This window comes from Archocentrus centrarchus, chromosome 19, assembly GCF_007364275.1.
Source record: "Archocentrus centrarchus isolate MPI-CPG fArcCen1 chromosome 19, fArcCen1, whole genome shotgun sequence".
In the NCBI taxonomy this organism is placed as follows: domain Eukaryota; kingdom Metazoa; phylum Chordata; class Actinopteri; order Cichliformes; family Cichlidae; genus Archocentrus; species Archocentrus centrarchus.
This window is the reverse complement of record NC_044364.1, coordinates 29645269-29659920: the sequence shown is the minus strand read 5'-3', so window position 1 is coordinate 29659920 and position 14652 is coordinate 29645269. Positions and strand designations below refer to the sequence as shown.

Here is a 14652-nt window from a genome sequence, read left to right as displayed (position 1 = left end):
CCTGAAGCAGAGGAAGCAACTCATAACCAAATGAAGGAGAACGAACCCGTGGATAATAACACAGAAGAGCATGACCCTGATACACAACCAACTGTCAGAAGGTCTTCTCGAGAAAGAACAAAGCCAAAACTCTTAACTTACCCTGAGTTGGGAAACCCTCTTATTAGCATAGTTGAGTCTTTATTTCAAAGCTTAAGTGAAGCGATAACTAATTCCATTGAAGCACCTTAAATAGTCTGAACATATGCACTATGCAAAGGGACTTGCATAGATTTTAGAGGGGAGGGTGTAACCCAGGTGACAGTGTGCATGAGGTAAAAACCTGATTAAAATTTATTTTTGTTTATTATTTCATCTGGAAAAAAACTGGTTTAAAAATATTAAAAACAAACATTCAATCCATGGATGATTATTGGTTGGTTAAAAATATGTATGGTTGAAATTTTAAATAGGCAAGCTTTTATTCTGAAAGTGTCCCAGCGTGGCCCATGTGACTGGTAGTAGCCAACCGGATTCTTTTCGGTTCTGACCAAGATCGCTGCAGACACACAGACGTCGAGCTGCCGTTATTAAACAAAGGAAACTTATCTAAAAGAATATCTTTAATTTTTTGAGAAATTGTTTTGTTTTTCCACTTTATCCTGCCCTTCAGACGTGTGTACATTGCTGAATGGGACTTGGTGAGTTCGTAAAAATGTATTTTATTTCTTTTGAGAATTTTGTTACGTTGAATGTATTATTTGGGAAACAGTATAAGCTAAGATGTCAGATTTATGTTTTTTGTGTTTTAAAACTTGATATTATGATGCCCATGTGTGAAATTGAAGTGCAAGTGTTGTGTTTCCACTTATCTCCGCTCCGCCATTTTGGCAGGTGTGCAGCTTAATCAGCATCTATTAAGCAAAACGCTGACTCTTGGCTAATGTCTTAAGCAGCCAACGCTTTATTTTGTTTATTTATTGATATTTTATGTTGCTTACATTAGGCCATTTAAGTTGGAGTGGAGAAAAGTTGAGCTAGTACTGAAGTGGGACTTCATACGCGGTGAAACGAGATGGCGAGCCACCGGACCTGATGAACTGTGAATTTGCTGATCTGTGCATGTGGAGCAACATGCTGTCTGCGGAGTGTTGACCGTTTTCATCCGAACTGGTAGGATTTATCCTTGACTGCTAACAGCAGTGGATTCAAGACTAGCGCAGAACACAGACAATAGAGGGATCAACAGCAGGACAAAAGAAAAGAGACTCTCATGTGCATCGCACCTTGTTCAGCCTTTTGCTGGATTATTTTGAGTTGTCTTTTGGTTCAATATTTTTATTTTAATATTGAATGACCCTGTGTGGTACTGCTGTGATATTATTGAGATTGCAAACTATTTTGTTGGTTAAACCTAACATAACATTGAGTCTGCCGAATCTGAATACAGAGCCTAATTTTGTATTAATTTTGGAAAAAAAAATAATAAAATAGATAAATAGATTTTGAAGCTAGAGAACTAAACTAGGTTTAGTGACTACTGAGTTAACTCAAACAGACAAACCAAAGGGAACTGAACAAATAACCCTAAGTTGAAGTTATTTCTTTTGGTTAAGATAACAAAAAGAGGGATTATACACCAGGAAGGTGTATGCTGTTGTGTTTTCTGTTGTCAAAGTCTTTTATGGTTTTTGTTGTGTGTAAATAAATCTTGCCGGCTAATTTAAATTTATTCTCTTGGTCTGTGGTCCTTAATTGTGGTGACACTAACTCTACTCTCCATAGCCGAACCTGTCATCTGGTCCAAACCCTGTAACGACTAAGGTGTTACATAACACTCCTACCCTGATGGGCATGCTCGCTCACAAAGTCACCACCTATAGCGCAGGAAGGATCGCTGAATGGATTGATGAGTATAAAAAGGATGTGAATCATGTGCTTTCACCTGATTTTAACTAACAGGAAAATTTAGGCCCACGTATTAAATAACAGTGTTCACCACCATCATGAAAACATCAACTGAGGGGTTATCTTTGGGAAGAATGGTGACAAGACTTACAGAGACACAAATCTATACCAAAGCACATTGAAGCTACAGATTTCACAGTTTTTTTTTTCCTTTAATTTGTCTCTGGATCCTTCACTGGTAATCTCAGTAACGTTAATGCTGTCTGACCTCTTGTTCGTCCATGTACTGGTTGTAGCGCTGCTCCATCATCTCCCTCTGCCAGCGCTCTTGCTCCAAGGTCTGCTGGATGAGCTGGGCCACTTCGCTCTGTTCGCCCGGCTTCTCTCGTCCAATCACAAACCTGCAATTAGACATTCATCATCATCACCTCAGCTAGGGGTGGAAAACTCTAACAAAACCACATATATGCTGTGATGCTGTATGCATATGCTGAATAATACATGTTGGCCTTTTTTATGAACACTGAGGAGCATAAATGCTGGCTCCTTAAGCAGAGAGTGTTTTTCATATGTAACACACTGCTTGCCCTCTTGAGTTGGTATAGCATAATGTATTAATGCAGTTGGAATGCGCTGGCTCTCTGATGACAGAAAATGGCTTCCTGTTTACACTCTAACAAAGACCTTCTCTACATAGTTACCCTCTTGGGTGCATAAAATCAGATCCTCGATTCTTCCTCTCTTTTAGCGCATTGTACGGATCGTTATAGAAACTGTATTTTCTCTTGACTGATGCTCACAAATCTTCTTCCACTAAAAAGCAAAATGGTAAACTGGGAAAAGTACAGTGAATCATGACAAAGCCACAGACGGTTGTTAAGCCAGCCACTGCAGCCTTTCAATTTCTGCAGCACTAAGCGGTAATTAAATGCTCACAAACACACTTCCTGTCCCGAACCATTTGTCTGCGTGACGTTGTTTTATGAATAGGTCGGAGCTCTATTGGTCTTCGCCATCGCTGCAGCAGCTCTATAATGTATGAGCTATCTATGGAGGTCTCTGATCTTCACACGTCACACAACACTAGCAATTATGCCAACAGTGTGGACCACTAAACCCTGAATTATGAATGAGCTTGGATAACAAAAGGCGCACACGGGAACAGTCAGCACGACCAAAACTCCAGAGAGCACCGGGTACAAATAGCCCTTTGGCATTTTGAAATTATACTTTTGACACAAACTGTTTTGGGTCCTGATAACTGTTTTCAGTGGCACTAGTGTGGAATCTTTGGACTTTATTTTGAATGTCTCTAAAAGGAGCTTTTTGATACTGAAGGGTGTAATCATGACCCTGGGAGACTCACGATATAAATCTAAAGTCTGGTGAAGTGAATGGGCAGGATGCGGTAGAATTCATCCCTGTGTGAAAGATGGTCTGTGGTGCATATCAAAAGGAAATCATCTCTTTAAGGAAGAATGCTTGATGCCAAGAGCAAGTAGCAATGAAAACACATGTCCTGGTCACAGCTACGGCATTTAGAAAACCACAAAATACTAGCTATAAAGATAAAAGCCAATTTAACAAAGACCAGAGGAGTACTTTAATGTACTTTAAATGTGATTTACTTTAAAGTACATAAATATTTCAAATGCTAACATTAGCAAGTGGACGTGCTCACAATGACACCATGTTTAGGAGCTTAAGTCGGGATTTCTGAGTTCCTAGACAGACTCTTCAACTGGAGCGCCCCTCGAGTTGGACTTCCAACTCTGAATGTTGGAGCAGCCCCGCCAACCCTGATCTTTGTATTTGTGACTCACTAAATAAGTCAAAATTAACATCAGCGTGTCACTAGAAGAAAAGTTGGGGGACGCCCCAAGTCATTATGATTGACCCTGTCAGAATCATGAAATCTATACAACAGTTGTTGAGATATTTCTGCGTAAATCAAATTAGTAGCAAACCAGCATTTCATTCCCACTTCTAGGTGGCTACAAAAAAACATTAAAAGCAGTTGCATTGAATTGGCTACTCAGAGAGACTCTTACTTGACAGTTCCCGAGGTGTTCCTGAGTACAGAGGCGGCAAAGCTTTGGGTGACTCCCACCAAACTGGTCCCATCCACCTCCACAATTAGATCATTCACCTGGATCCTACAGGAGACAGTTTAAAGGCTTAGAATCTACAGAAACAGCTCAACTGTGGTGTGTGTTCATCCCTGTTATACTTAAGCCCACACAAGCCAAACTCCATTTAGAAGTCCTTATTCTTGGCAGCAGGACCTACAGTATGTGCAGTTGCCAGAAATCAAAATAGGCAAGAGGAACAATAAGGCATCCACTCCTGGAAATAAAACTACAACTACGAAGGTAACCTCAGGGTAACATTTGATTTACAAAAAAAAAAAGGCATGTTCAACTTCACTTAAGTTTTGGTCTAGGAGGTTTCTGTTCTACAATATTTTTATCCTATCAGGAATCAAGTTAAAGTATGAGCAAACATACAAACCTGCCATCTCTGTGCGCTGCTCCTCCTTCTGTGACAGTCTTCACAAAGATGCCCAGTTTCTCCAGGCCCATGTCAGCGCCTGCACCCATCCCGATGATACTGATGCCCAGGCCATCACCATCTGAAAGAATCCAGACTAGTTGTTACCAAACTGGCATTGTGATCTGTTTCTAACAGGGTGACTCCCACCAAACTCCAAAGTTTGAGTTTGTTGAAGCAACAACCACTGGGACTAAAAATGGAGCCAACCCAAAGGTGAAATAACCTGCAGTTCCTTAAACGGCCACTTGAGGCTGCTTCCAAAAGCAAATCAATCCTTCCAGTGTATGAATTGCTAAACAAGCTAGCTAAAATTAGCTAATAACTTAGACAACTTATAAAGATGATCAGCTCTTACTTCTGGCTCCAACACGGCATGATAGCAACAGCCATAATGCTCAAATATATGTTCATCTTTCATGTAACGTCTATGAATGTGTTATATAGCATAATAAGACAAGGCATAAAGAAGTGTCACTGCTTTCAGAAGAGGCTAAATGCTAATAATTGTGCAGCTGTGGACTAATAAAGTACTTGGTGAACCTCTGTTTGATTTCCTCTTTAATTGAAACCCACTTAAAGGTGCACTGTGGATGTTTCTAACACATCTTGTGTTTGCTTATTACGATGTTTCTGCCAACTTAGAAAACGTGTACAGTTTCCAGCAAAGTTGGCTTGCAACCGCTGTGCCATTTGTTCCAGAATCGCATAAAACCAGCAGAACGAATGCAAATTGCCCAACTATGATCACATATCAGCATGTATGAAACAGAAACCCACTCAAAAACATTACTCAACAGCACTATCAGTGGACCAAAGCGCCACAGGTACCTTTATTTATCGTAAGATATAATAAACCAATGTTTTAACAGTAAACAGCAGCTTAAAGTGACTTGCATTATTCATCAGAAAGAAAGGGCACACAAACTAAAGGGAATCTACCTAGTGTTTGTGAGGGGCAGCCAATTAGAAGAAAGGTGGACTAAAGTGAGAGGACAGGAAACCAAAGTGGCCTGTTTGAGACAGAGGAGTGACTGAGGGGATACACCAAAGACCAGTAAGAGATAAATACTGTGAGTCAAACAAAGGCACTCTAGCAGAGTTCAAGAATAAAAATATGGAACTGGAAATGAGCATAAATGCAGAAATAATGAGGAAGGTTCAGCATTAAAAATTTTAACTGAGCTGAAGTATCGAAGTGAATTATTAACTGTAAGTTCTTGTTATACGCGAGGTTAAAAAGATTAGTTTTTCTGATCCAGGATGAGAATCTGTTTGATTTTGTGGTTTTTGGAAAGAGAGCAGCAAAGCCTGTCAATATAGGAGGTTATCACATAGTTGGGAGCAAGCCCGTGAAAAGGATTGTGAAGTAGCATTGATTTAAAATTTCCAAAGACACCACAGTCTGTGTCGGGATGAGGCATTATGTAAGCTTTTTTTTTTTTTAATTTGGGGATTTTGAAAGTGACATCAGCATTCTGTGTACACGGCAACCTATTTTTAGTTGTGACAAAAGCATGCATAAGCTTCTTTGTACCTTGAAGACAAAAAAGAGATCTGACGTTCCTGATATTGAAATGTGTGACTTGAAAGTTCTATCATAATCAATATAACACCTAGATTCCTCCCCGAGGCGTCACGTTGCTGAGGAAGTGTATTAATCATCCTAGCACTGTTTCTTTCTCACTTGAGCTTCTATTCTCTCATGATTCAATTAATGCAGCAACTGCACACAGTATCACCTATACAGAACATCGCTACATATGATAACACATGTAACCTGCCTTATACACAAGTCTAATTATGGTCTTCTACACCCATAGGAATGCACTATGATGTTGAGTGGATGCTGGAACTGTAAGTCAGTGGGGAGAGCAGAAGGCAGCCGGTGAACCCTGCAGGTCTTTTAAAGTAGGACTTGTTTTAATTGCTTCAGAGATGGGGGCCAAATACATTTCCATTCCATTTGCTTTTATATATTCTGTTTCTTAACAAGGTGCAAACTAGTCACCTGGTACCTCAAGCAATTTGACGCAAATGCTTAAATTATTTATATGCCTAAACCAAAGTGCAGATTTTACAGAAAGGATTTGTTCAAATACTCCACAGATAATTACTGGGCAGAGAAAGAAGGTTTTGTTCTGGTACCTTTCTCCAGCTCCACAGGGAACAGGTCCAGCCTCTCCACTCGTTTCTCCAGCTCGTACTCAGCAGATGCTGCCATGGGATCCACATCTTCATTACGTCTGTCGTAGTCCTCGTTGGAATAGGTGGCAAACACCTGTGGGTGGAGACGGGGACAAGATCAGACTGAGAATCACACTTACACCAAGTCTCTGGAAGGCGAAGTCGACTTTTGAACAGTAAGTGTTCATAATTTGTTTGTTATTAAAAGGGGACATTTGTGAGTCACAGCTGTTTTTATTTTTAACTAAATGTTCAACATTTTGTGAAATGATTTGTTTTCTTGGCAAAAATTTGATTAGAAGCGCCGAACCACTGTTATTATTGCTTAATAAACCTACATGTAACTGGCCTCAGCAATATAATTCTAAATATTAATATTAAATATAAATATTTATACAAATAAATATAAAGTCTTTGGAGCCATAGTGCCTTAACGCTTTCATCTTACTGCACTTGCTCCAAATATAGTAACTGCTACTGTCACCGGAATCACTTCCTGTGCACCCCGAGGACCAGTGACTCACTTGGTGTTTCAACTTTTCGTTGCATTTGTGAGTCAACAGGTAAACGAGTGGGCAAATCGCAGATTGTGACGTGAATGCAGGTGTCTAAATTCAAACTATGGACTGCTTCAGTAATTATCAGTTACATATGTTTCATGGAAGAGGACTTAACAGCCACAGAAAGGCAGGAGGGGAAGTACTGAAGGAAACAGGCCCATTACTCACAGGAAACACACTAATCAGGGCTTCTTCCACTTTTCTCTTTCTCTCATTGGACGCTGTGCTCAAATTCATGTGTAATAGCCTTCTGTTCACCACCACACATGTTGTTAAAAAAATGAAAACATACATTCACTGGACACTTTATTAGGTACACCTTGGTAGAACTGGGTTAGACCTCCTTTTGCCTTCAGGACAGTTACCTGTTCTTAGTTAACAGCAGTGGCACCCAGTGTGAGCTTCTGTTGCTGTGGCTCATCAGCTACAAGGTTCAATGTGTTGCAGTGAGTAGCTATTTGAGTTAGTGTTGCCCTTCTATCAGCTCAAAGCAGTCTGTCCATTCTCCTCTGACCTCTAGCATCAGCGAGGCATTTCCACCCAGAGAACTGCTGCTCACTGGATACTTCCTCTTTTTTTGGACCATTCTCTGTAAACCATAGAGATGGTTGTGCTGGAAAATCCCAGGAGATCAGCAGTTTCGAAAATACTCAGAAGAGCTCATCTGCCACGTTTAAAGTCCCTTAAATCACCTTACTTCCCCAAGGTCATCCTGATCGTGTCTAAATGCCTAAAAACACTGAGTTGCTCCCATGTGATTGGCTGATAAGATATTTGCATTAACAAGCAGTTGAATAGATGTATCTAACAAAGGGGCCAATATTTCTGTTTAATCCTGCTTTAATCCTGCATGTTAAAATGGGTGGGATATACTCAATATAATTCACCTCCACTTATTTCCATCATTGTGTCTAAAATTTCATTTGAGGACTCACAATATTATTATGAATTTAAAAATGCTGAAAAGATCCCTACTTAGAGGTTTTGGATACGTGCACAGCTGAGACAGACAAGCTGGCTTCATGGCTCGATAATAACTGCCCAACACTGTTAATGCAGACATAATGCAATTCAAATGGATTGACTGTTTCAATTGAGACAGCCACAACATTTCCTCTGAGCTGTATTGTTTCACAGCAGTAATCTGTATCAAACACACTGGGGAGAAGAAGAAAAAAAAAAATCAATAACAACCACTGAAGTTGCTCTTATGAAGACAGGGGCCTCTGTTTTCAGGGCTCAACTTCCCACATTCACTCTGGTCTAACAGCATGACAGTTTACATAACCACCCCCAGCATGCTAATGGAGGCCTTCTGCAGCTGCTGCTCACAGGCCTCACACACACACACAAACACAGAGAGAGAGAGTCCGATCTTTAAAAGCCTCACTTTCAGTCTTCCAGGGTGATTATGTATGCACCACCTTGCATGCTCCTCTAGCTACACTAATTCAGTGCTGGACCGTCTTCCTTTCACACATTCTTTGATGTATTTTATTAACTTTTCTCTCCACAGTCTCTCTTCCCTCTTCTGCGACACTTTCACACTTTTCCCTTGAGCCTTTGTTTGCTTTACTCCATGCATCTCTTGCATGCGGTCTGCCTGTTTAGTTCGTCCATCTGTGTTGCAGAAGCAGCATCTCGTAGCTTCGGTGCCGCTCTTCAGTCCTACAGTATGGGGCCCCGTCTCCCTGGCAACCCCACAGTGAAGAGCCTGTCAGTTTTGACAGCAGCCCCTCCCCTCTTAAATGTATTCAGTATCATTGTATTCTCATGCATCATTGAGCACTGTACACGCTCCTGCTCTTACTTTTAGGTTGCTCTTACCCATAATAATGGAGTTTAAAATGTAATCGCCTTGAGTTAAATCTCCCCCAATCACTGTGAGGTCATGCAAGTGATGGCATGGATGATTTTTTCTTTTTGTCCAATTTTGGCACAAAAATTACAAGCTGCTTTAGAGTTCAGTTAGCATCAAATTGTCCAGTTAAAATGTAGGCAAGTAAAAGTTAATCTGTGAGTTTCTCAGGGAAGAATGTGTCCAGTACACAGGCTGCATATGAAAGATAGATGCAGTCATTGGGACGTTGCCCACTGGTTTGTCGTTATGATTTTTTTTAATATAGACGTAATCATATTTGGGCAAGAGGGTGAGTGTTATCAGCTAATGCTGCCAACCTGCGTCCACTGGAGGTGGAGCCCTGGTAATTAGTTCAAAATTATTAATATTAGAATTTCTTCTACTTGGACCGGCTATTAGTACAAAGCCATGTTATTCATCAGACAATTGAATTAGTGCTCTGAAAGATGCAAGCATCACAAACATAATTGATGTGATCCCTTTGCAGACTATGTGTGAATCCACCTGCCACTCAAAGTGGGAATAGCCCTAATAACACACACCTTTAAGCCTTAACACAACTCAAACAGGTGGGTCACAAAACTTACCCCTGCACAGTTGTTATGAAGGAAGAAATTACTTTTTATTACTTCCTTTCTGTAGCAGGCTGTAAACATGTTATTTTTTTATAGCTGAAGTTAACGTGGGATGGACTCGCTGAGCCTCGAGTGGCCACTCAAAGATTATTGGCAGTTCCACAGTGGCTGCATTTTTTCACGGAGGTTGCCTCTTGTTTCAGTATTGTTGGAAACACATTCTGACATCTGGGCGCTGAATATGAAGGTATGAGCAGCAGCAGGTTTGCTTACCTTAGCACAAAGGCTGGAAACCACTAATCTGGCTCTTAATAATAAAGTAGTAACAAATCAATTGCTTTTAAAACTGTTTCTTGGACCGTTGCAAAACTTTTCTAGTGTCTTGTCAATACCAGGAGGATGACTCAGGCTACAGATTTCCTGCTTTTTTCTACTGTTTATTCTTTTGCTAAGCTAACCATCTCCTGGTTGCGGCCTCATATTTACCCTGCAGCCATGAGTGGTACCAATCTTCTCATGTAAACCTCAACAAAAAAGCATATTTGCTATTATAATAGACTCTCCCTTTAACTGACAACAATTCAAATACCCATAAATGCAAATTACTGGGCAAAACTTCCAAAGACGAGAAACTGCCTCATTTTACTCTATTTTGTGGATAAAACAATGAATCAAAAATGGGACAAAAAATATTTAATGAAAGACTAATTAGGTTCAGCAGTACTAAAACCATTATATAAACCACTGTTTCAGTTTACACTGTGAATCCCACTGGACCTAACCCCATGATAGCTACCATGGGAGCAGCACTGAAGTCTAATGACTTCTGATTTAGGTTACCTTTGTATTTAGACGGATTAACACAATGTGGATTAAAGAGACAAAAAAATGCACCATTTGCATCCTCAGTAACGAAGCATAAATCAACAACAGTGCCCTCAGTCTCACGTGCCAGTGTGATGCCCCCGTTTTACGCCCGTGATGCTGCGAAACATCAAAGACAGAAGGCTGAGCAGCCTTTATTACTGCAATGGCAATATATAGTTACCACTGTAGGTGTGTTATGACCATGGGAGAAAGGTACCACGATAGCAACAATCTCGCCTTGACTGACAGAATTAACAGTCCAGCTCCTCCCTCCTTACAGAGAGACTAATTGGGATTCTACACGATGCAACCTCTGACCTTGCTTCACCTAAGCATGCAGAGTAGTAGATGAACTCTACGAACAGTGAGGTGGCTATCTTCGGAAGACAAACACCGGGATTAAAGACAGTGTGGTGGTGGGGGGGTGGAGGGGTGTTAGAGACGGACGCTGTTCCAGTTGTGGCAGATAGTAGGTCAGAGGAGCTAACAGATGGCCAGGAAACTCCCTTCCTCCCTCCCTCTGCCACCAGCCGCCTGGGATGTCCTACAAAAGCTCTGTGGGCAGAAAACTACAGCCACTCACCAGCTTACAGACTGTTTGTGTCTATACAGAACACCTACTTGGGACTGTAAAGGCTATTAAAGAGCAGAAAGTAAGTGACAACACCCATTTTGCAGTGCAGTTGTCGTGACACTGAAATGGCAAAATGATACCGCTGCCGTGGAAGCCTCCGCTCTGCTCCAGCGCGGCTGCATCTTGATGCCCCTCTGGCTACAGTGTGATTGGATAACACTGTGGTGTTAACTAGCAAGCCCATAACCCACACCCCACCACCCCCACTGCCCACAGCAGCGCGTCAGCTGCTGTTTCTTTCCCTCTTGACTCCAAAAGCAGATCTAATTTTGGATGGAGCCAATAGGATGTGTGTAGGTGGTGCCACTGGTTTTTCCCAAAAGAAACTGTTTTCCACTCTCAGTGCGCTCAGCAAAAAACTACTTTCCAGCATTTTTGTTACTTATACTATTCTTTCCAGCATTTCTGCCTAAATCCAACACTGACCTATGTTTGTTACCATACATAGTTGCCTTCCTTTTCCCTGTATATAAATATGTGTGCAGTAATTAATCCATGCTTAATTAAGCTAAGTTAAGCACATGTTGCACATTTGCCCTCTTAAAGTTTAATGGCACTGCTATTTAAACCAACACAGGTTAAACAAGCGGCAGGTAACTGCTCCTAAATCCTACGTAAACTGGGGGTTAATCCATGTCCCAGATGTGCGACATGCAGACAGAAAATAAGGATGTGGCTCTGGCAGCCATCATGTTGGACCAGTCTTCCCTTGCCAATAAAATGGATATGGTCAGCTTGTCATAATAATGTTTGCATGGCACCAAAGCTCATCTATTTTGGCAGAACAATTTTTGGTCAGCAGTCATGTTTAGGCTTAGCGCTAACACTGGAGAGAGGCACCGCAGTATGAGAATAAGGTCAGCACAGAGGAGTGCACGGCAGTCTGTGTAACTGTATGTTTTATTATGTTATTAAATATTACTGCAGACAATATGTATTAAATATATACTAAATGCCATGCTCATTGCACTTTATATGACATTTTCTTTTTTTTGTCTAGTTTTATATATAAAGACTTAATAAGGCTGTGAATATATTTATATTTTGACTAGCTTTACATCTTATAATGGTTTGCGCGTGAATACATTCACAGTCTTTTACACATGTAGAGATTATCAGCTTGATATTTGTATATATTTCAGATCTAAATGTATTTCACATAGAAAATACAGACTGAATTGACACTCAAAGTCTCGATAAAGACCAGTTTTAAAAGCATATTAATGAGTAGCATTATCACTTTTGGAGGAAAATATTTTCTTCTTCAATTATAGATTTTCTGATCTTAATAAAAACATAAAATAGCAACCATCCTAAAATACAGGACCAATAAAGCCTGAGGAAGATAGATTTGAATCTTCACCCTTCCATTCGGCACAGTTGGGGCCTCACGCATCACTGTAACCAGCGCCTGTCATTTTTTTGACAAGACGATGGCAGGCGGGACAAGACAAAACAGCTTCAGACATCATGAGCGAGACATTGCGTAACATGGCCTGTCGCAGTAACCTGAACGAGTGGGCACATCACACAAATGCTTGCAGCCCACCACCAACCACTGCAGGGCTGAGAAGTGGGACAGCCTGACCTTGCTGATAATCTGTCTGGTCTTCCACCCCTCCTGGCTGTGAGTAATGCACTGTATGAAATACTGCAGGCCTGCTGAGACAAAGTGATAGACAGTTTGAGGATACCTGAACATATGGTCACCTCTCCACATGCAGCTCCTTGCTGGCTGGTCTGTGTGGCGACCACAAATGGTGCATTTAGGGTATTCTGTATTTTGTGGCAGAGACTTTAAAACAGCAACACCTCCTTCTGTGTTTGTCAAAAATCAACACCCTCTGTTTATTACCTTATAAGTACAGTCAGCGTTTGTGTTAATAATACAGTGTGAAAGAAAATCATAGGTGTCCTTTGAGCAGGCTGGCCAGACTGAGCAGCGTAGGCAGAAACCTAGGAGAAAGAGTGTGTTGGTGGTGAAGGGGGACAAAATGTTTAAGAGCAGGTTAGGTGAGGGGTGGGCAAGGTGATTCTGTAGCATGGAAAATAAATCTGCTTGGAGGAAGCACAGCCCAAATCCAGTGGAGATTATCTCTTTTTTTTTTTTTACACAAAGCTCCCCTACACAATGGGATAAATAATTAAAAATCACAACAAGCTAGGGGGCTAAACAGGCAGGCTAAATACACTGAGTAATAGAGAATTAAGTCAAAACAAACAAGCTAAAGAAATAAATAAGACATGAGAGGCGGCTTCCTGTGTTCGACAAAGAGGCGTCCCTGAAAAGCGAGGCAGGTCTGTGATGATAACAATGCTGCTATTTTTACTAACAGCAGCAGACTGGTGACAAAGAGCGAAAGGGAGAAAAGAAGGAGCAGGAGAAACAGTGTGAGGAGGAGCAAACAAAGAGTGCAGTGTGAACTCTACCCGAAGCAGATCTGCTATTTTTTGCCTGTTTGGGAGGACACACACAGACACACACAGACACACACAGACAGACAGACAGACACACAGACAGAGAGGAGCGTTCAGTATGAAATGGGGACAGAGAAAGACATGCACCCAGACGTCCAACCGCTGTCACCGCAACAAGACTTTATTGTGACCAAAAGCTGAACTGCTGCTCAGAAGAGAAATATGCACTAAAAATGGGCACTTCCTGTTTGGCAGTCAAACTAAGTGACAGTGTGACTTAAGAGCTGGCTGTTATACTCTCACATGACATTTGAGCTGCATGATAACGCCCCTCCCATTTGACCTCGCATCCCCCTTTTACTCTCATCCACCCCTGCATCAATCTCCATAACAAAGGCCACACTGATACAGTGTGAAAGGACTCAGCAGGAGGTTTTTCTCTTCCACTGATGGCTGCAGGGTCACAAGGAAATTCTCCTCTTTATCAACATCATGACTTACAGCTTTTATCACACTGGAGATACCACCTTTGATCTCATGAGGATAAAATAAAGTTAAAGCTGTGTTGTCTCCTGTACTGCACTTGCATGACAGACATAGCAAAGCCACAAATGACTTCTATGTGATTCATGGGACTGAGCTGATTTCTGGGCATTTGCTCAATATATTAGAACTTAATACTGACACGTAATCACATATCACTGTTGGTACAATCACTGGTGGGGAATAACTAGTTCCATGTCAAAGATTTGTGTAATTTGATGTCAAAATAGATGTTAATGTGATCAGTTACAATATGTAATGAAACTGTTCATCATCACGAGTGTTGTATTCTTTACACTAAAAGGCTTACTGCATATGTAGGTTTACTGGTAATGCAACGGGACACAATTCAGTGCAACACCAACGAAGAGCCGACTCTCCAGACGGGCTCTGCTCCTCTCAAAGTCTGAGCATTGTTTTTGATGGTTTTTCTGTGTTGTTTGTTTGAATGTACACTGTTTCAAATCAGGCAGTCTAATCAATGCGTCTGAGTGTGGCCATGCCAAGGTGGGTGGATATGTCCTTGGACAAGAATTTTCAGTGCTGGAAACTGAACGAACCAGATAAGGG

General features: G+C 41.2%; 1 protein-coding gene across 2 annotated transcripts in view; it reads right to left on the bottom strand.

The window, feature by feature from the left end:
• LOC115797902 (neurabin-2-like) overlaps positions 1 to 14652 on the bottom strand; it is a 31258-nt gene that overhangs the window by 12187 nt on the left and 4419 nt on the right. For both annotated transcript variants that reach the window (XM_030754454.1, XM_030754453.1), the window contains 4 exons: positions 6586 to 6718; positions 4399 to 4519; positions 3939 to 4043; positions 2156 to 2288 (listed from right to left, as the gene is read on the bottom strand). In XM_030754454.1, the coding sequence (XP_030610314.1) occupies positions 2156 to 2288; positions 3939 to 4043; positions 4399 to 4519; positions 6586 to 6718 (492 nt within the window). The remainder of the gene's footprint in view (positions 1 to 2155; positions 2289 to 3938; positions 4044 to 4398; positions 4520 to 6585; positions 6719 to 14652) is intronic.